This window comes from Phoenix dactylifera, chromosome 15 (genome assembly GCF_051530095.1).
Source record: "Phoenix dactylifera cultivar Ajwa chromosome 15, Ajwa_hap1_PhDact_Kaust_v1.1, whole genome shotgun sequence".
Lineage (NCBI taxonomy): Eukaryota > Viridiplantae > Streptophyta > Magnoliopsida > Arecales > Arecaceae > Phoenix > Phoenix dactylifera.
This window is the reverse complement of record NC_143204.1, coordinates 15538355-15560302: the sequence shown is the minus strand read 5'-3', so window position 1 is coordinate 15560302 and position 21948 is coordinate 15538355. Positions and strand designations below refer to the sequence as shown.

The 21948-nt window shown below is 41.6% G+C and overlaps 1 protein-coding gene across 8 annotated transcripts in view; it reads left to right on the top strand.

Moving 5' to 3' along the window:
* LOC103707456 (formin-like protein 5) overlaps positions 1-21948 on the top strand; it is a 44277-nt gene that overhangs the window by 8844 nt on the left and 13485 nt on the right. For 5 of the 8 annotated variants that reach the window (XR_015973823.2, XM_026804795.4, XM_026804794.4 and 2 more), the window contains exons 6-16: positions 3226-3297; positions 4324-4422; positions 4524-4565; positions 7239-7319; positions 7400-7450; positions 7536-7617; positions 10480-10574; positions 19280-19351; positions 19429-19545; positions 19996-20064; positions 20164-20230. Coding sequence is in view for 5 of the 8 variants with exons in the window: in XM_026804795.4 (XP_026660596.3) it covers positions 3226-3297; positions 4324-4422; positions 4524-4565; positions 7239-7319; positions 7400-7450; positions 7536-7617; positions 10480-10574; positions 19280-19351; positions 19429-19545; positions 19996-20064; positions 20164-20230 (847 nt within the window). In the remaining 3 variants the exon portion in view is untranslated. Of the gene's footprint in view, positions 1-3225; positions 3298-4323; positions 4423-4523; positions 4566-7238; positions 7320-7399; positions 7462-7535; positions 7985-10479; positions 10575-19279; positions 19352-19428; positions 19546-19995; positions 20065-20163; positions 20231-21948 lie in introns of those variants that run through there. The other 3 variants (XR_005515030.3, XR_005515029.3, XM_088712062.2) reach the window with 3 other exon arrangements.

Below are 21948 nucleotides of genomic sequence, written 5' to 3'. Positions count from 1 at the left end.
GGCCAATCTCGGTGGCTAGCGGCAGCGAAATCCAAAAGAAAGGAGCCAAAATAGGGCACCCTTGTTTTGGAAGAAAATTTCTTTTGGCGATTTGCCGTCCCAAATGACCATGAACAGTGGCAACAAAACTAGGAAAAGAAGAGAGAGACAGGCGACGCTTACCTCAGTCCGACGAGGTTCCGACGGCTCTTACCGGCGATGAATCGAGGAGACTCAGAGAAGGATTGTTGAGATCGGCGATGATCCTTGGACTCATCGGGGATGGCTTTCAACGGAGGAGTTAAATAGGCGAATTCCTAGAGTTCTGCTCGAACTTGAATTGTATGGATGCCTTTGATTTTGCCGGATATCGGGAAAGGAAGAAGACTCCCATTGAAGTCTCTCCTCCGCTCGGATCATGCCACAGGGCATGTCAGGCTTGGGCTTGACCTCTTTGGGCCGGCTCACAAGCCCACAGGCTGGGCTATTGCAAAGATATTAAGTAACTAACACTACCATGAAACATATGAAGTAGTTATGCGCAAGATATTTTCTCAGTACATGTTTTTAACCTTGTGCAACTAGGGAGCCACTCCCTAATGTTATCCTAGATCAGGAATTAAGTAATTATGTTTGATATAATGAATTAAGTTTGCAATTAAAAATGTCAGTATCAATTAACTTAAAAAGGAAAGGTTTAATATGGGGTTTGAGATATATGCTTTTAATCCATGCTTGAGTTGAGCTCTATGATTATTGGTTGAATTTAGGTTTCCCCTCCTAGTGTTACCGAGATGTGTCCTCATTCATGGAAGTGGGCAGATGGTTCCAACAGAATGGGCAACAGTAAATGCAAAAGGTGGGAGGGATAGTACAGGGATACTCGAACTAGGACAGTGAAGGAAGCATGCAATTCTCTTGGTAGTGTCATGAACAATGGCAGGGAATGGATGTTGTTCAGGTGGAAGCTATTGTTCTATTTCATATGAATGGATTATGGACTGTCTTTTTGGGTTTGTGAATATGAGGATGTATTGCAGGCAATGGATCTTGGATTTTATACCTTTTTGTTGGATTATGGATAAAGGAGATGACATGGGAGATCTTAAAATCTAGGCCATGGTCAACAATAAAGAAAAAAAGAAATCTTTTCTCTTCCTCTATACACATATTGAAGATGTACTGATGAACGAATTAGACTATTGCTGGAAATACGTAATGTTAAAGGGACTCCATTTTGATGATGTTGAGTTTTAGAAAAATATTCAAGGGGTGTTTTGATGCTAAATTTCTCTCTCTCTCTCTCTCTCTCTCTCTCTCTCTCTCTCTCTCTCTTTTCTAATGGGTGCTTAAGTGGTAAGTAGCATGAATGGTCTGTTTGGAGCTATGTACTTGAAGTTGGGTTGCTACTTAGGTCGCATTGCAACTTAAGTTGCAGCGGTTGATTTACAAGGAAGCTCACTTCTTGTGCTTGGAGGGGAGTTTGGGGAAAAGAAATGTGTCTCTAATGAACAATCTGTTGAATACCTTGTGAGCTATTGCCCAATTTGAGCACTTCATGTACATGGACATGAGAGTGTTATGGACGAAGAGGTTGGCATTGAAGTCACTGTTGGCAAAGGAGGAGTGGAACTTGGCCCCATGGGGAGGGAGCAAGCAATGGTACATGCTTTGAGGAGGATGAAGAAGGTGAACAAGAGGGACAAGGGGGTGGGCGGCGGTGGAGGCAAAGTGGAGGATGAGGGTGGTTGGTAAAGTTCGAGGAAAAGGAGGTGACCGTGGGCCTACCAGAGGTGATGGGTTGGCAACAGTATCAAAGGTGGCAGCGAGGGGGGACACGAGAGCGAGGCAGGGGAGGAGAGGGAAGGGAAGGAGGAGGAGGAGAGGCTTGTTACGGTGGAGTTCGAGGTAGACGACATGGCTATGGGCCTCCTAGATGTGGTTGGCAAGGGCAATAGTGAGGAGGGACTCGGGAAGGAGGAGAGGGGAAGGGAGGGAGAGGAGAGAATATTTTTAATTAAGATATATATTTGAGTGGTTGCAACTCTTCCTGCAGCTATTTTAACTGTAAGTTGACCTACTACAAGATAGCCTTGAGTTGCAGCCCAATGAGTAACTCAACTTACTATACAATTTGAGTTGTAGACCTCCAAACAAGTGGGCTAGCCAGCACCTGCAACTTGAGTTGCATGTGGCTCTATTTAGAAGACTCCAGATAGTCCCTAAGATGGCAGATTCTTAATTAACAGTCACTTTGGTTACATCTGACATGGGGCTCAATCTAATCCAAAACAAAAATGTTTTAGTAACTCAAAAATGTAAGTCAGAAAATCGCGCAGCAGGTGTGTTGTATTCTTATTCCTCCCTTTGTATTTGCATTGTGAATTATGCCACATAATGATGCAATGTGAATGGTGGAAGACAGTTGAGTGACTTTTTTCGAATGATTTTTCTCAGTTTCCATAGCGTTGACCATTCCAAAGTTATGTATGCATTTCCATGCCTTTAAACATTCTTCCTGTTTTAATTTGCGTGCAGCTTTATTTGTTCTGGTTGTGATGATTATTGCTGGAAAGGCATGAAGCTGGAATGTGCACCCTCTGTTGGGTAATTAATAGACCAATTGAAGCACTGAAAGAAAGCTGATCAGAAAGTATCATAGTTGCTTTATGTTTTTGGTCAGAGTGCATGTGTTGATTGCAGGTTAAGCATGGTTGACAAAGTTAAGGTGGTCGACACTTGTAGTTTGTTGCAATAATTTTTGGTTGAAGATGGCTCATATCATTTGATTATGTTTGAGATTGCAAATATTGGCTTTGCTATAAGCTTGATGTCATTTGGATGCCCAGGACATGGTTAGCACTACCCTTTTACATGTATGGTGTGGAAGGGAAGTAGTCATATGATTTCTCTTTACCTCTTTTTCTCTTCAGCAAAATTTTGTGCTTTTATTTTAGCTCAACTCGTGCATAACTACAATGCTTATTTTTGAACTTTTTTTTGTGATGATAGTATGTTTCTCAAATATGTCATCATTGCATAAGCAGCCAGTGTTCTAAACTTCAGTTCTTGTAGTCTAACACTCATTATCTTTAACCATGTCTAAACCATGGTACACTTGAAATAAAATCAAGTTAGGAACCAAGATTCAACTGCAAGCTCTCTATGCATTTTGCTCTTTATATTTGGCTGCTTAGCTTTTTCTAGTGAAAAACTCTGGTATTGATTTTCCCCCTCTTTCAATAGATTGAGCTAAGGCGGGCCAATAATACTGAAATCATGCTGACAAAAGTGAGGATGCCACTTTCTGATTTGATGGTAAGCTAGCTCTTGTTAAATTTACATGTGTGTGAAGAGCACAAAATTTTTGCATTCCCATATGCGTAAATTATGGTACTATTTTTGTCTATGTGACTCCTTATCCACCACTTCTAACCCTATAAAGACATTTGTTAACAAGAATATGAATTGACTTGAAAATATATGCTGGATTATTCATAGGATTGTGTAAGCATATGAAGAACAAAAGACTTTTATCTGGACCTGTCGTGGTGTTATGGAGTCAACCTTTTTCACTTTCTTGTGGCTAGTGGTCTGCTGAGAACTATACTTTTCACTTGTAACTTTAGAATCAATCTTTCCACCTTAACTAGTATAACTTGAAGGACAACAATAGTTCTTTTATTTTTTTTGCACCTCATTTGGTTCCAGAAGTCTTGCTCTTCTACAGAAGTTCATTGAAGGATTTCCCTGGCTGTATATACCGCAAGAAATGCGAGTAACTACTGTAAATATTTTTTAGATTTAGGTATAGAATATTGAAAAAAATAATTACTCAAATATTGAATCTATTTCAGATTAATAAGTGCATGGGATTGGTTGATAACCAACAAATTGGAGATGGAACTTTGAATCATCATTTTTTAACCTGCATTTTAGTCTCTGCATGTAATATATGTTCCTCAGCATTTTGTAATGTTTTGTGGACTATAACAAAGCAAAAGGTTCTGGCATCAATATATATATCTTTCTCTACATATATGGCAATGTGATTATCTTCGTCTAATTATTTTTTATTCCTCTACTTTAAGGTAAACAAACAGCCTTTTCATACATAAATACACAGATCTACACATATACAAGCATGAGTACTTAAATACATACAAATGTCGCACATATGTGCACTCACTCACTCGCATATATAGGTATCTTCCTCATCCATCCATCCATTCTTCTGGTAATCTTCTTAAAATTACTCGTAAGCATCAATCAGCATTAAATTCCAAGCACACAATTTTTTTCTTTGAAGCTGGAATCCATTTTAGTGATCAAATTTTACCTCAGAGTGCTGTACTTGCATTGGATGATTCGATTTTAGATGTTGATCAAGTTGAAAATCTCATCAAGTTTTGTCCAACCAAGGAGGAAATGGAGCTTCTCAAGGTGCGTATTCTGAACAGATATCCCCTTTTTATTATTACTTATTAATTGCTTTACTTTTAATCCATTCGATGTACTAATCTTTTGTCTGTATTGATTGTTAGGGATACACCAATGACAAGGAAAAACTTGGAAAATGTGAGCAGGTAAACTATTACAAACTCCAACATATTATCACCTATCACTGATAACATTTATTAAGGGAAATGTTGGAATATAAATCTAATCTGAATTTGAGTAGTATAAGAGAGCGGTTTTAGGCTTAGATATATTATAAGCCTAGGGTATAGACAGATTGCTGTCGGGGTCTACATTTGAACTGATCTGGACATAAAAAAAAATCTAAGAGAAGATAATCTCATGCTTATAAGAGATCTAAGATTTCTTAGTATCGAGGCTGAAATCTAAAATAAAGAAAACAGCTATGCAATTATTTGAATAGGATTTTGATGCAAAGTAGATAATCAGATCAGATCTGCTGATAGATCTTTAATAAAAATTTGGAATTAGATAGATGAGTGATGGAACCAAGTGTGCATGAAGTTTTGCCCAAAATTCTGAAACTGAAGCAAAATGTTTTGGTTTTGGCCAAAACCCATCCCAAACAAGGGCCCATTTTGGAGTTTTGGTTGAAACTAGTTCATTTGCTGAACTTAAGTGCATGTACCAGCTATTTATGCTGATTTTATGCCTTTCTTTACTTATTTAAATACAGGGAAACATTTTCTCTGTACCAATCTCAAACTTTAGAAGTTTTGAGAAGATTTGAACGCACTGAAATCTTAAGTTACAAAGATATTTTGAGTAAAAATACCTTTTGATAAAAGTTTGCCTTTCCGTGAATTGAAATCCCATAAGTATCTAGGATACCTAAAAAATTAATATTGTGATGGCTTTAATGCAAAACTACATCCCAAGATCCCTAGATAATCTAATAGACTCTTTGTTCTTTAATGATGTTTAGTTGTTATTTGATTTTTTATTAATTTTCATTGATATGTTTTTGCTTTTGTATAATTTTTAACCAAAATTTCATAAATGAGAATGAACCACTGACATTCATTTGCTCAGCCCAAAACTGAAACCGAAACTGAGTATTCAAACCTTAGTTATTCTGTTGGATTTATAGAGGTCAATATTTGTGTTTAATCTGATTCATTTGTGAGGGAATGGAGTCATTACCTAGTTTCAGATTAGGTCAAGTCTTCACTTAGATATTGTAGCAGAGAATTTGAGAAAGAAAAGGACCTGGAGAAGAATAAAGAAGAATGGAGATTGAAAGAAAAAAAGTGAGAATAGAAAGAGTAGAACAGATGGAAAATAAGCAGCACCGAACTTGAAGGGATTTTTTTTTCCTTAACTTCTCTAACTTTGTTGCAGCTGGCCGTTCCTCTCCATATAATTAGAAACCTGCCAGCCTAAAGCTTGACTTACCTTCTGGAATCTTATGAAAAATGGAATAAATAAGAGGGGTTTAAAACCATCGCGAACTAAAATATCTTAAAAAGGAAAAAATAAAAAGAAGATTCAACCCCAGTTATAACCTTATTTTGTGAATATTTCTGCAATCCTCGTAATGTCTTAAATTTTCTGTTTTGACTTACAATTAAAACCTTATTGAAATTTTAAAGAGGTCTAATGGGATTTAATGGTTAGCCGGAATAGGGCCTGAAACTTAAGTCCAGCATTGATTTTCCATGCTGTAATTGCATCAAGATCCATCATTAATCTTCCTTTTGTCATGTCCTTACAAATTCGTGGTTCTATTATGTTACATTATATGTACACATGAGACCTGATCACATGGTTGGCCTCTATCTTTAGTTCATAATGGCCAACTGCATCATAATTTAGCATGTATCTGTCAGGCATAAAGTGAGCCCTGGTTGCCTATTACAGAAACTGTGCATCCTGCTGCATCATGTGATTATATGACGTGACATGGCCTGGTGACTTGCATTACTTATGAATGTTGTGCACCTGTTTACCAAAAATTATCTTGTAAAGAACCTAGCTGGGATAAAGAGTGGCTTTTCCCTGATTGAAGGATTTTTCTTTTTTGCTTTCAAGTCCCTATATTTTAGCTTTCAGATGGAATCTCTTATCTCCAAAATTGAGGGATCGTTAGTGTTTGGTGACCTCACTCAAACCTGTTTAAATTTTTTATTTTTTCTCATCTTCTTGAGGAGGCAACACCCCGTGATCTTAAATTATCAACGGATAAGAAATCAAAGAAAAAGAAAAAAAAACTGTACATTAGTAAGTTAATCCTTTTCTTGTGCAACTGCTGGAATGTTCAATTCACTATCATGTGCCATAGTTCTACAAGGCAAATGCATTATTGTGAATATGAATATTGTAAGAACAAATCATGTTTTGTATATATGTGTGTGGACACATATGTATGCATGTCTCTGTGTTTGTATATGCACATAAGTATGTATGCATGTATGCATATGTATATGTATCTATATAGCTAAATATATAATGCATGCATGTGTATGTATGTATGTATTTGTATATATGCATCTATCTGTGTATGTATGGATGTGCGTGTACATGTCTTACTATTCATGAAGCTTATGCTCAAAAGCTCCTCTCAAAATGGTTTGATTTTATGAACCATTCAGCATGTAAACCGAATGTTTCCACTTAGTTCCTTTCCTCTGTAGTATTGGTTATGCAGTTTTCTTGTCTCAAGGATCCCATGTTAACTGATCAGGATACTGATTTTGTTAAAAATTTGTTTTTTTACTATGAGCTTTATTTTTATGAATTAAATTAAACTTATGCACTTCCTGTTGTAACTGTTTGTATAGTTCTTTTTAGAATTGATGAAAGTTCCACGAGTGGAATCTAAGCTCAGAGTATTCTCTTTCAAGAATCAGTTTGGTTCACAGGTGAACTGCATTTCTTTTTTCATATTTATTTGGGATGATCAACTTCATAGAGTTATGACTTTGTTTCTACTCTTGTTCAGGTTTCAGATCTCAGAAAAAGCCTGAAGACTGTAGACTCTGCTTGTGAACAAGTATACCTGAAGTACTATAACATCTCTTTGCTTTCGCTTCCTAATCTATTTCTTTCCATAATTTATGTATTATATGACATGTCAGATGCGCAGTTCTGTTAAATTGAAGGAAATCATGAAGAAAATTCTATTTCTCGGGAATACATTAAACCAGGGAACTGCAAGAGGTAACTCTGTAAATGCATGTGATGCATTGTATATGAATATGAAACTCTTTTTTGGTAGTAATATAGTTAGATATGCTAACACTCAAGGTTTTAAGTCCTGGCGTGATGGGGGGCATCCCAGTTGTTTTGTCCGTTCTTATGAGAAAACGAGACCGGAATGGGGTTAGGACTTTGAAACCCATCCATGCTGGGAGAGAATAAGAAAGAGGAAAGAAAGAAAGAAAGATGAAAAAAAGAAAAAAGTGAAAGGAAAGAAGAAGAAGAAAAAGGAAAGAAAGAAGGGAAGGGAGAAGAAAAAGAAAGAAAGGAAGGACGGAAAAAAGAAATAAAGGAAGGGATATAAAAAAAGAAAGAAAAAGGAAAAAAAATAAAGGAAGATAGAAGAAAAGGAAAGGAAGGAAGGAAAGAAGAAAAAGAAAGGAAGGAAGGAAGGAAAGAAGGGGAGAGAGATGGAGGAAATTTACTGGGATGCATGATCGGGACCGCTGCCAGGATGGGGCAGGACAACAGCTTGTCCCATTCCATGATAAAACCAGGACACCCCCATCTCATAGGATTAAAAACCTTGCTAATACGCTCCTAGTCTCCTTTATATATTAGATAGTTACCATTTATTATATTATTCAATAAAGATTTAAGTTAGTTGAGTGTATAACACAAAATCAAATGCAGCTATCATGCCCCACTAGTATCCATTATATTGGAATGTAGTTGGACCCCTTAATGACTGCAGACAGAGCCCAAGTCCCAGGTGTTTCTGTAAAGTAGCATATTTTGGTTCAGTTAGAAAATACTATTTTTTTGCTTTCATCTTTTCTTGATTTACTGAGTGCAGTAACATCAAGCGTATTGATATTTTTGTTTAATTAAATTTATCCCTTTGATTGCCCATCATTCTTATTAATATAGTATTATTTGTGTCTTACATGTTATTGTAAGCAAGAACCCCTAAGTCTCACCATGATGTAATTATCAAATAACCTCCCAGAAGTGTTTCTCTGGTACATGTATGCTTTAATTCTTTTTTGAGGCATCCTCCTTTTCTCCTTGTTCTCTTGTATAATAATGTGAAGGCAACAAAATGTCAGAATAGTTCGGTAATCTTCTGCTCAATGATTTTGATAAAAACCTCTGCTCAATATAAATTCTCATTAAATGCCATTCAACATTGTTTTTAAATTTACTTAAATATGGTAGACCAAACAGGTTCTTTGTTCATATTTTTACCCATCACCTGATGGATTATTATCTGGAGGAACATAAGCCATGCCAGTTCTTTTTTAAGTAGAGTTAAAGCCTTCAGTTGATCTGGACACCCTCCAGCTGTAAAATTAACATCTTGAGTGCGACATACATGTACTTGTTGAAGTGTTGGTAACAATAACATGTTATCTATGTCAGTTTTGGACTGAGACGAGTTGAAATGTTATAGCAGTTTTAACAGTTTTGGTTGTAGTTTTGATGTAAAACTTATTAAAAATTACAAAAAAAGAATATGATAATTGCACAAAAGTTGGAAAAACATATTAGATGTTCTTGTAATAAATAGTATTAGTATACCATTTGAGGAGATAAAAGTTGGAAAAAACATATTAGATGTTCTTGTAGTAAATAATATTATACCATTTGAATGTATCATTTCAGTGGGTCTGGCCTGACACTATTCTGAGGTGCCAAAAACTTAAAAAAAAAACTGAAAAATCAAGCAAGTATCAAGTTAAGTGAAATTGAAAAAGGGGTGGGTGACGTGGGTCAATACCAATTTGTAGGATCATGTAGCAGCACTAATGGAAGTCGTAAGATATGATTCCTGACACTATTCAGTTGCAGTAGAAGTGATATGTGATAGAGTTTAAATTTCAATCAAATATTCGACTACATGTTCAAACATATAGAGGGAAACCACATCAGTTCCTTGTGATTTGGAGTAGTTCCTAAGGCTTCTTTACTAACCTATTTGGAATTTTTTTGTTAAAGAACTACTTGTGATTAGGTCTTTGGTTTTTCCTTCAGTAGAAAGGTAGAGAACATCATGACATAATGAAAACATATGCTAGGGATTTTGAATAGGTCAGTTTATCTCCCATGATATGCCTCCAAAAGATTCATGAAACACTAAGAAAATGATGCATGCTTTAATACTAACAAACTTGAGGAGCAAGTATTCAAGTGAATGTGCTCTCCCATTATGGCACAAAGCCAAATATTTTGCAATGGAGATGACCCATATCTCATGATAAGATGACACATCAACCCAGTTGCAAGCATACATTGAAAACAATACTATGCTTTCTTTGGTATAAATAATATTCTATACAGTAGACCTGGTATGTAACAAAGAAAATAAAAAGAAATAAATGAAAGCATTTTGATTTGAATCTCTTAGTGTTATATATCCTGCTTCATATGTTAATTAATGAAGAATTGTCAAGTATTGGAGAGAAGTGTTGAGCATTACTACAACATGAGCAGTGAAAAAATATGTTATAAGCTTCTTGAAATTAGTTTTAAGATTTTGTATAGTGCTTATGAGCAGTTCTCTGTCGTTATGGTCAAAGTGGGTGCATGATAACCTTTATTTTAATGTTTTCAACATTATGTTAGGCATTTGACCACAGTACTAATTATTCCTTTTCTCCTTGTGTGCCTTTCACTCTACCATTACCTTTATCTGATGTTCTAAAATCATCTAACATCCGTATATTATCTCAGCCTGCCCACTAAAATGTCTCATATATTTATCATCAGTGCTTCATAATTCTCCTTATTGTTCTTATTAATTATTATCTGTTTACTTTTGGTAGGCCTTTTCTTCTTTTCTTGGTTTTCATTTGAAATTAACATTTGTGGTTCACTCTACAGGTTCAGCAATTGGTTTCCGCCTGGACAGCCTTCTAAAACTTATAGATACTCGTGCTACAAATAATAGAATGACTTTGATGCATTATTTATGCAAGGTATGGAGTCTGTTTTCTACTCAGATTGGAGCCCTACTATATAATGATCAATCATTATGTTGGATAAGATCATTGTATCTCTTATTAAGGATAAGGTGTCTAGAATGTTATATTTATATCAGCAGTGATACAACAGATGTTTTTCTTTGGATGTATTCAAATAGATACCCAGGCTAATGTTTCTCTGTAGGTGTAAATTCTGCTAGGAAAATTGATGGGGACATCAGCTAGGTCCCCATCTTATTTGCATATTTGTTTATTTTTATTTCTGGATTTATTTGCATTTTAGGGCTTATTTGTGGGTTTATTTCTGTGTAAAGGGGATTTATGCAAATTGTGTATTTTGGCCCTATATATTGGGACCTATTTTCATGATTAGGAATTAATGAAAGTTTAAGAAATTTCCCCCCACGTATTCTCCTCCTTTCTTCTCCTCCTCTTCCTCCTTCTCCTCCTCTTCCTCCTTCTCTTCTCCCTCTTCTTCTGTTTCTGATTTAAAATCCCACTGAGGTATTCCTTCCGGAACTGGTTCTACACCAACTTGGTATCAGAGCAATTGGTTTTGCTTCTATTGTCAAAGCCCCGATCCAACAACAATCTTCCTTTCCCTCGGTTCCCATCAACAACAAGATCAGGGTTCTCCTTCCATCAGTTCTGCTCACCAGGAAAAGGGGTCCCTCGCTCTCTCAGTTGTCACAAGAAGGAATAGAGGGGAACAATCCCTCGGTTTCAAAACAGAAAAAAAAAGAGAAACAGGGTCTTCATCCCCGTTCATCCGTCCGCTGCTACCATCATCGCGGTTCCTCCGACGTACCCTGCCCGAGCCGCCGCTGCCCCACCACCTGCAACCACCGTCAGCCGGTGTATGGCCGAGCGTCGCCGGATCCCCGGATTTCTTTGGGCGCACGAGTACTACGCCGTACCTCGACCACGGACACCGGAGCGTGTCGAAGGGCCACGAGCGGTTCCCGCCGCTGGAAAGAAGAAGAGCATCACCGCCCTCCTTGCGGCCTTGTCCCTCGAACCTGCAGTCGCCACTGCATCGGCCGCCCAGCCTGCAGCCGCCGGTCCGCCCTCCGTTCCGCACGCAGTCGCCGCTACAACCGCCGCCGCGTCCTCCGCCCCCATCCAGCCACCGCCGACCGCAGTTTCGCGGCCATTTACTGCACCGCTGGTCCCCTCGGTCGATCCGCAACGGCCGCCGAGCAGCCCGGGTCACCCTTCCGTTTCGGTCGGGAGGTTCGGGAGGTTGAAGACGAGTGGTAACGGGTAAGTTCTAAACCCGTTACCCCCAAAACCCATTAGCCCGGGTCCAACATCCAACAAGTTTTAAAAAAAAAAAATTTTTTTTTTCTCTGCACGTGATCCGCACGTGCTGGGCTTCACAGTTATCGGAGCGGGTTTCAACCGAAACCCGAACCCGATAACCCGAACCCGTAAAGGGTAAAAAAAAAAAAATCTTCTGACCACGTGACCTGCACGTGTCCCGAAAAAAAGAAAAAAAAAACCTGCTTACCTCTGTTTCTGCCGAAGGGAAACACTAGGGGTTTCCGCCGCTGACGCCACCGCCGCCGCCTCCGCCGTGCCACCGAGCCTCGACGAGCTCCGTCTCCGCCGCCTCCACCGTGCCGCCGAGCCCCGACGAGCGCCACCGCCACTCTGCCGCTCGGTTCCCGCCGCGCCGCCCAAGCCCGAGTCTCCTCGCCGACGAACACCGCCGAGCATCCCACCCGAGCGTCCCGCCCGTGACGCTCCGCCTTCGCCGCCTCCGCCAGTGCCGCTTCCTACCGCTGCCGAGATCCGAAATCGCCCGAGGTCGTATTCTCCCTCCCATCGAGCCGCGCCGCCTCGCCGTCGCCGTCCCCGGCGCTCCCGCGACCACCCGATTGTCACCACCGCCGCCTCGTCGCCCCTCCTTGTTTCGCCGCTGTCCGCCCCTCCTCTGCTCCACCACCACTTCACCGCCTTCCCCCCCTCCTTTCATTTCATCGAGGCTTCTTCCATTTCCACCCCCCCTCTTCCTTCACGGGCTGACTCCACGCGCCCTCCACCCTCCTTTCTCATCGGGCCCAAACCATCCGCACACCCCTCAGGGCCCATATTCTCTCTGCTGTGGACCCCTGACCCGCAGGCCTTTTGGGCCCAATTTCAACAGGTACTCTCTTCTACAAGCCCAACCAAGTTGCTGTGATCAGATCCTATTGGAGCCGTTTCGAGAGTCCATCGGCTGCAACCGCGCCCCGACCGTTGCCCAGTCCACGAGTACACGATTCTGCTTGACTGCATCCGCCACAGGTAACAAGTTCTTCTTTCTTTTGGGCTTGTTTATCTAATTATGTTCTAGTTCTCTTGCATGACCGTCCTATTTTGAAACTTATTTTCTTGTCAAACTGCAAAACCTAGAACATTTACCACAACACCCCTGCTACCCACCATTTAAATCTAAATATTAAATTAGCACACCTTAGCGACAGGACAATTCTCAACATCCATAGATCGGATTACTTTCGGATTTTGAGCGATCATAACACGTGTTTGCAACCTAATTTCTTATCGTGACTAATTTTCTACCTTAATTCTGAAATAACCAAAGTACAAATTAGTAATATTTAATTTTAAGTTATTTTTGTGAAAATTTGCTGATTTCCGAATTCATAGTAGATTGCATTAGTAGGTTGTCCTGCATTGCATTTAGTAAGTTAGGGTTCATTAGTAGCATTGCATATCATATCACCAACTAGAGAAGTCCCTGCATGCCAACCCGTAGTGGTAGAGAGTACCTCCTCACTAACTCTCAGACCCCTTTACCCACCATGGACCCCAGAGTTCTACAAGATATTTTGGAACAATTAGCTACATTACGAGCTGATCAAGATGAATTCAAAAGAGAGATCCGTGCTCTAATGCAACACCCTAGGACTCCTGAACCGTCAACCCCAATCGCAGCTTATCCCGAGTTTGGTTTGACCACACCACCTGTAGCTTTTCCCCATCCCCCTAGGAACCAACTTCATCTTGATCACCAGCGCGATCTTGACGAGCGACTACTTCGTACCGTACGAGTAGATGCTCCCACATTTGCTGGTCAATTAGAGCCGAGTGTGTACCTTGATTGGAGAGCAGCCATGGATAACTATTTTGAGTGGTATGAAATGACTGATGATCGAAAAGTACGGTTTGCTAAAATGAAGCTTATTGGACAAGCTCACTGGTACTGGCATAACGTAGAACATAGGCGTGAGACTCAGAGGCTTCCACGTATCACCACCTGGGAGGATATGAAAGAAAAATTGAATGAGAAGTATCTGCCATTCTCTTACCGACAACGCCTTATGGATAGGTGGCAGAAACTAACTCAAGGAACTTCAACTGTTGCCGATTACATTGCACGATTTGAGGAGTTTCACATGAGGTGCGGTGTAATCGAAGAGGAGACTGTTACTCTTTCTAGGTTTCGGGCAGGACTCCGCGAGGAGATCCAGAAAGAATTGATCCTCCGAGAGATTACCACCCTTGGCCAGGCATACCAGTTGGCTCAAGATGTGGATAGTTTTTTACGAGTCCCTGTAGTGAGACGTACCGACTCTCGGTTCTTACCCCCAGGAGCCCGAACTAATCAAAGCTATCTCCCGCAATCCAGACCACTCTCCAACCATCCTACCCAGCCCGGTTCTAGCCAAACGCCGACTAGGCCGTTCCCGATGCCTGCTTAAAGTACGTCAACTGATAAAGGAAAAGGCATATTAGGGCCCAACCCGCCCTCAAGAAACCAAACCCAGTGTTTCAGGTGCCAAAAGTTTGGCCATATCGCGTCCCAATGTAATGCCAAGACTTATTTAATGAGTGAACTGGAAGCAGGAACCCAGGAGACTGAATGTGTCGAAGAAGTCTATGAACCAAACATCGAGGATTTTGTAGAAGACTTTGGAGACGAACAGACCGGGTTAGAGTTTGCCCAGCCTACATCCCAATATGAGCCCACTGATCGGAATGACCACAACCCTAGGCTTCAGGTGGTTAGGTGTACGCTAGCCCAAACAAAGACCGAACAAGATTGGCGTAGAATCTCCCTATTTTACACGCTTATTAAGATCAATGGTAAAACATGCAAAATCTTATTTGATAGTGGGAGTTGCATCAACGCCATTGCATCTGGAGTTGTTTCTCGCCTTGGCCTAAAATCTACCCCTCATCCTAATCCATATAAAGTAGCCTGGGTAGATAAGACGTCCATTTCGGTATCGGAAAGATGCCTTGTCCCGATTCAATTCCTATCTTATAAAGACGAGATTTGGTGCGAACTGTCTTCCGATGGACGTAGGTCAAGTCATTCTAGGAAGACCTTGGTTATACGATAGGGACGTCACACTTCATGGTCGGTCAAATTCGTGTAGCTTTATGTTCCAGGGTCGGAAAATTATACTGAATTCATTGCCTCCTAGAGAGCCCGGGCCTGAGAAGAAGGGTGTTACACCGCGAAAAGATGAGTCACTTCACATCATTACATCGAAAGAGGTAATGAAAGATATCGAAAGCCACTCACCTGTGTTCGCCCTTGTGGCTAGAGTTATCAATGTGGAGTCAAATGCCGAGCATCCGGCCGCCGTAGTTCCCCTGTTGGAGGAGTTTCACTCTGTTTTCTCAAATGATCTTCCAGATGCACTCCCTCCGATGCGTGATATTCAGCATGTAATTGATCTCATTCCTGGAACGTCATTGCCAAATCTTCCCCATCATAGACTCAACCCAAACGAGCACACTGAACTGAAACGTCAAGTTGACGAACTCTTCACTCGAGGGTATATTCGTGAGAGTCTGAGTTCCTGTGCTGTACCTGCACTCCTCACTCCTAAGAAAGATGGCTCTTGGAGGATGTGCGTCGATAGCCGTGCTATCAATAAAATCACGGTTAAGTATCGTTTTTCCATTCCTAGGCTGGACGACCTTTTAGACTATATGTCTGGTGCTACAGTTTTTTCCAAGATCGACCTTGTGAGGCCCAATAGTCCCACATCGGAAAGACTCGTTCTAGAGCCTGGGCATATGAGGCGGGTGACTTCAAATCCTGCAGACGCGTTTTGGGTGGAAAATAAAACCGGGGAGGGGTGAAGGACGCTTGCGTGAAGCCCCGGAACCGGACAATATCTGGCAGGGGAGCCCCGCGGTCCCCCCTCATGTGGCCCCCACGTGGGCACTGGGTGCCTCACGTGCTCTGCAGAAGCGGGGGCGTGACATTTGGTATCAGAGCCGAGGACGGCTCTTGTCCGATGGTGGGAAGGGTGTGAGGCCCAATAGTCCCACATCGGAAAGACTCGTTCTAGAGCCTGGGCATATGAGGCGGGTGACTTCAAATCCTACAGACGCGTTTTGGGTGGAAAATAAAACCGGGAAGGGGTGAAGGACGCTTGCGTGAAGCCCCGGAACCGGACAATATCTGGCAGGGGAGCCCCGCGGTCCCCCCTCATGTGGCCCCCACGTGGGCACTGGGTGCCTCACGTGCTCCGCAGAAGCGGGGGCGTGACAGACCTAAAGAGTGGGTACTACCAGATTCGGATTCGTCCTGGGGATGAATGGAAAACCGCATTCAAAACCAAAGATGGACTCTACGAATGGTTAGTAATGCCTTTCGGATTAACAAATGCTCCAAGTACTTTTATGAGGGTGATGACACAGATCTTTCGACATTTCTTGAATAAATTTGTCGTTGTATATTTTGATGACATCCTCATCTATAGTCAAACTCAAGAGCTCCATCTCTCACACTTAAGGCAGGTTTGTGATGTCCTGCGGAAAGAAAGCTTCTTTGCAAATCCTAAGAAGTGTGCCTTCCTGACTGATCACGTCACTTTCTTAGGGTTCATAGTGTCTTCCAAGGGTGTCTCCGCTGATCCAGAAAAAGTAAGCGCGATAATCGATTGGCCTGAGCCCAAGACCCTAGCAGAAGTACGTAGTTTTCATGGTCTGGCTACCTTCTATCGTCGCTTCATTAGAAATTTTAGTTCGATAATATCTCCCATTACAGATTGCATGAAGAAAGGAGACTTTATCCGGACTAAGTCGGCATCCCAAGCATTTAAAGATATTAAGCATAGGATGACCGAAGCGCCTGTCTTGCGCCTCCCCGATTTCACTAAGGTATTCGAGGTCGCATGTGATGCCTCTGGCGTTGGCATAGGTGGCGTGTTAAGCCAAGAAGGTCACCCTGTCGCGTTCTTTAGCGAAAAGTTAAGTGACGGCAGGTTGCGTTATTCCACCTATGATAAGAAATTCTATGCGGTAGTGCAAACTTTGCGACATTGGCGACACTATTTGCTACCGCAAGAATTTGTCCTGTATTCAGACCATGAGGCTTTAAAGTATCTCAATTCTCAAAAGAAACTAAACCTTCGACACGGCCGATGGATTGAGTTTCTGCAAGCCTATACTTTTGTGCTGAAACATAAAGCTGGAGTTGAGAACAAGGCTGCCGATGCGCTCAGCCGACGAATCTTCATCCTATCCATGATGAGCACTGAAGTAATTGGTTTTGAAAGGATCAGGGAACAATATACCACCTGTCCCGATTTTAGTGATGTATACCTGACCCTACGAGATGGAGTAGAGAGAGAACAAGATGATTTCTTTTTACAAGATGATTATCTCTTTCGCTCCGACAGATTGTGTATTCCTCGAACCTCATTGAGAGATTTTCTAGTATGGGAAGTACACGCTGGAGGACTGTCTGGGCAATTCGGGAGAGACAACCATTGAAATGGTGGAAAGACGTTTCTTCTGGCCGAGTCTCAAGAGAGACGTGGCCAAAATTGTCGCTCAGTGTCGCACATGTCAACTAGCCAAACAACGTAAACAGAACACTGGGCTTTACACTCTCCTACCTGTTCCTGATTGTCCGTGGCAAGATGTTAGCATGGATTTTGTGTTAGGGCTTCCACGTACCTCGACCAAACACGATTCCATTTTTGTAGTGGTGGACCGGTTCTCTAAAATGGCTCATTTTCTCCCATGTTCTAAGACTTCCGATGCTTCTAGGATCGCGAAACTCTATTTTGACAAAGTCGTTAGACTCCATGGCCTCCCAAAATCTATTGTGTCCGATAGGGATGTTAAATTTATGAGCTATTTTTGGAAAACTCTTTGGCACATGATGGGTACCAAATTAAAATTTTCCTCTGCCTATCATCCCCAAACTGATGGCCAGACAGAAGTTGTCAACCGAAGTCTAGGGAATCTTTTAAGATGTCTGGTAGGTGAGCATGCTAGGACTTGGGATCTCGTGTTACCAACTGCCGAGTTTGCATATAATAGTTCGGTCAATAGGACCTTAGGCATGAGTCCTTTCGAAGTGGTGAATGGATATAAACCTAGGCAACCCATAGACTTGATTTCCATGTCTCATCAACATAGAGTTTTTGAGTCTGCACAATCATTTGCTTCACACTTGCATTCATTGCATCAGGAGATCAGCAAACGTATTCACTCTAATAACTTAAAATATAAATCACTTGCTGATTTGCACAGACGTTATAAAGAATTGAATGTAGGTGATTATGTTATGGTAAGAATTAGACCTGAACGACTCCCTTCAGGAACGTTCAAAAAGTTGCAATCTCGTAGTGCGGGACCGTTCAAGGTCCTAAAGAAAATCAGTTCAAATGCTTATGTTGTAGATCTTCCTGACGACTATGGGATTAGTGCGACATTTAGTATTGAAGATTTAGTCCCATACAAGAAATCAACATTCATTCCTTCTGACCCTTTTGTTGATACATCCACTGTTATTGATCACCCTGATCCAGCACCTGCTATTGAGCCTCCACCTCCACAGTTTCATGCACGCAGAGAGCATATAGAACATATATTAGATGAGCAGGTTATATCTACCAGGAGAGAAAGCTACCAACGTTACCTTGTTCGGTGGAAGGGCCAACCCGAATCAGATGTGACGTGGATTTCGCGAGCCGAGTTGCAGCGCCTTGACCCTGATCTTCTGGAGCAGTACGACAGCCGGCCAGATCTACACTCGACGGGGTCGAGTTTTTCCCACCCGGGAGGAGTTGATGGGGACATCAGCTAGGTCCCCATCTTATTTGCATATTTGTTTATTTTTATTTCTGGATTTATTTGCATTTTAGGGCTTATTTGTGGGTTTATTTCTGTGTAAAGGGGTTTTATGCAAATTGTGTATTTTGGCCCTATATTGGGACCTATTTTCATGATTAGGAATTAATGAAAGTTTAAGAACTTTCCCCCCACGTATTCTCCTCCTTTCTTCTTCTCTTCTCCTTCTTCTCCTCCTCTTCCTCCTTCTCTTCTCCCTCTTCTTCTGTTTCTGATTTAAAATCCCACTGAGGTATTCCTTCCGGAACTGGTTCTACACCAAAAATATTACAGTGGGCATATCAGAAGGTAGTATCCCTGATTATTCTTGGGGCAAGTAACGGTTTTCTTCATGGGTGCAATATCCTTGTTGCCTATGTGGTTGTAGAGTTGATTACTAATTAGGGTTTCTTGTGATTTTAGGTTTATTGAGCAGTGGATTTGAAAGCAAAAATACATGCCTAGATGAAATAAATAAATCAGAAATCATGATTCACATTTTGTGTCAACTTAAGTATACTTTTGTAGATTTTTTTTTTTAAAATCAACTTATATTTTTAGTCAATTTTATATCATTCAATTGAAGTTTAGGTTGTTCTGAAAATCAGGTCCTCGCTGCAAGGTCCCCGCATCTTTTGGACTTTCATAGGGATCTCACTAGCTTGGAAGCTGCATCAAAGGTTTCTATCTGTTGCAATTACCATTGCAAATCCTGTTGTATGAGATTAATAGTGTTACCTGAGCTTCTTTTACACAGATACAACTGAAATCATTGGCTGAAGAAATGCAAGCCATTGTCAAAGGCCTAGAGAAGGTTGAGCTGGAGCTTAATGCTTCAGAAAATGATGGCCCAGTATCGGAGTTTTTCCGCAAGGTATAGCCAGTATAATCACATAATTATAATCTCCTTATATTCAAGATGCTTCTTTTCGAAAAAAGAAAGAAAAGAAAAGATGGTTTGCTGCTTATCATGGGCTTTGTAGATCTAAAAACCAACTCCCTTTTATCTTTACTACTAGTGGGTTTTCTGATTTTTTGTAGTTAAAAATATTTGTATGTGTATGTGCATTTTTGTAGCACATCACATCTTGTTGCTCAATGTGTTTCTGTGTCAATTTGCCACTGTGTCCCTCCAAATAGGATGAGTTGGCATGTGCCATAGAGTTGATACTGATCAAATTTGTTGGACTTGCTCTGATGAGTCTTCTTAATTGGGACAGCTTGGGGCCAACCTTACTTGGGTTTACCTAACAGGTTCTTATATTGTTTTCAATTTAATGATTTTCTAGCTTTTTTTCTGACATCTGAATGATCCACGTGTCAGACCTTGAAGGAGTTCACTTCTGTTGCTGGAGCTGAAGTTCGATCATTAACAACACTTTATACTGCAGTGGTATGCCACCAGCTCTCTTCGGTTCACTGAAACTACCTATTTAATTATTCCTGCAATTTTTTATTTTAATAATCTTTCTAAAATTCTGAGTGCTGACAGGGTAGAAATGCAGATGCATTAGTGCTATATTTTGGTGAAGATCCTGCACGTTGTCCTTTCGAGCAAGGTAAGTTTGAGCCTACTTGCTGTGTCCTATTTTCATTTTCAGTTGAAGAAAATCAAATGAATCCTTGTTATTGTTTTCAGTTTCTTTAAAAATGCCATCTATCAGTACACACAATGTTGTGTCTCTTAGCAATGTAGAATTGATTCCTTTTGATTCATGCTTGAGCTCTGAAGTTGCAATTTCAAATATTCTCCAGGAAGAACAATTAAACTATTAGAAATAGGACACCTTGCCAACTTGTTGCAGTAATTTGGCGGAAGTTCCAAGTATTGTCTCACTATCATTGTTATTCAGGAAAATAGACATATCTCCCCTTTCTACCTTATTTTGACTTTTGTTAGGTTAAATAAACCATATATTCTGGAGTTTTTTTGTTGCCAGAATATTGATCTATTCACCATACCCCTACCATTTGAAGTTTGTCTGCCTCCTGATGATATCATGATATTGCATATAGAAAAAGCTGCCTATTTTTGTCATGCATAATCAACAGTCCTGCCAATGCTAAATGCAACATCTACATTCCATGTTGTTGCTGGAAATTGGACCCGGGGGCGGCCGTCGGAAGAGAAGGCGGAGCTCCGGGGAGAGTCGGTGAGTGGCGTTCCGTCGGCGGATGGCGTCCTCCGTGGGGCCTGCAAAAAGCCGGTGGCCGGAGTTTCCGGCGCCGGCCCTCCGATGGCTAAGTCAGAGGGGGGAAGATATGTGTAGAAGAAAAAATGTCCAGAGTTTCAGTGTCCAGCCCCCTCTAAGGTGGGAGGGTTCCCTTTTTATAGGGGGGCACTGGATTACCTGTGACGTGACGGGGCGAAGTTACCGTATGATTAAGCATGTCGGTTGAATCATTGCAGGATCATGTGAGTTAATGCCTTGCTGTAGGAGGTTAGGTCGGGACCAAGGAGTTGTCACGGCTGATCAGACGCAGCCGAGCTGATTTGCCATGGAGGGCTTGAGATCCGTAGATAGCAGGAGCCATGCGCATTAATTGTTTGAGTAAGTCGGGGGCCTGTATAGACCATGCGCATTAATGGTTGAGTGAGCAGGAGGCCTGCAGAGGCCATGCGCACTAATGGTTGAGTGAGCCGGAGGTCTGCAGAGGCCATGCGCACTAATAGTTGAGTGAGCCGGAGGTCTGCAGAGGCCATGCGCACTAATGGTTGAGTGAGCCAGAGGTCTGCAGATGCCATGCGCATTAATTGTTGACGGCAGTGGCAGGAGATGGTCTCTGGTCGAGCTGTAGAAAGGTGTGATCGCGGCGAGTGGATGGCGGGGTCAAGCTTCTGAGGTCGGGAGCTTCCAGGTCGGTCGTCTTGAGGTCGAGAGCTCCTAGGTTGGATGCCTGGTCGGGCGCCAGGTCGGTCGTCCAAGGTCGGGTGCTTCCAATCACGTGCTTTGGGGGGACTTGTATTTCCCTCAACACTACCCCCGACTTCTGAGTTCAAGCTGCTCGCGAGCTCGGACGTGGGAAGTAGTTGCTTTTATTGCAGTGGTGGGGGTCAGGGAGACTTTAAATTATGCCGGCGCTCCGCGCGCTTCGGGGTGCTTTTAATGAGAGGAGAGGGGGCGACGCCCTTTCGTCGTTCGAGGCTGTCTCCGCGGTGAGCTCATGATGGGGCCTCGGGATCCGATGGGACGCTTTCTTGATTTCGTATTCGAAGCGTCGATCCAGGTTAAATGTGTCGCTTCGATTTTTGGACTGGCACGTGGTGCGATCTGGA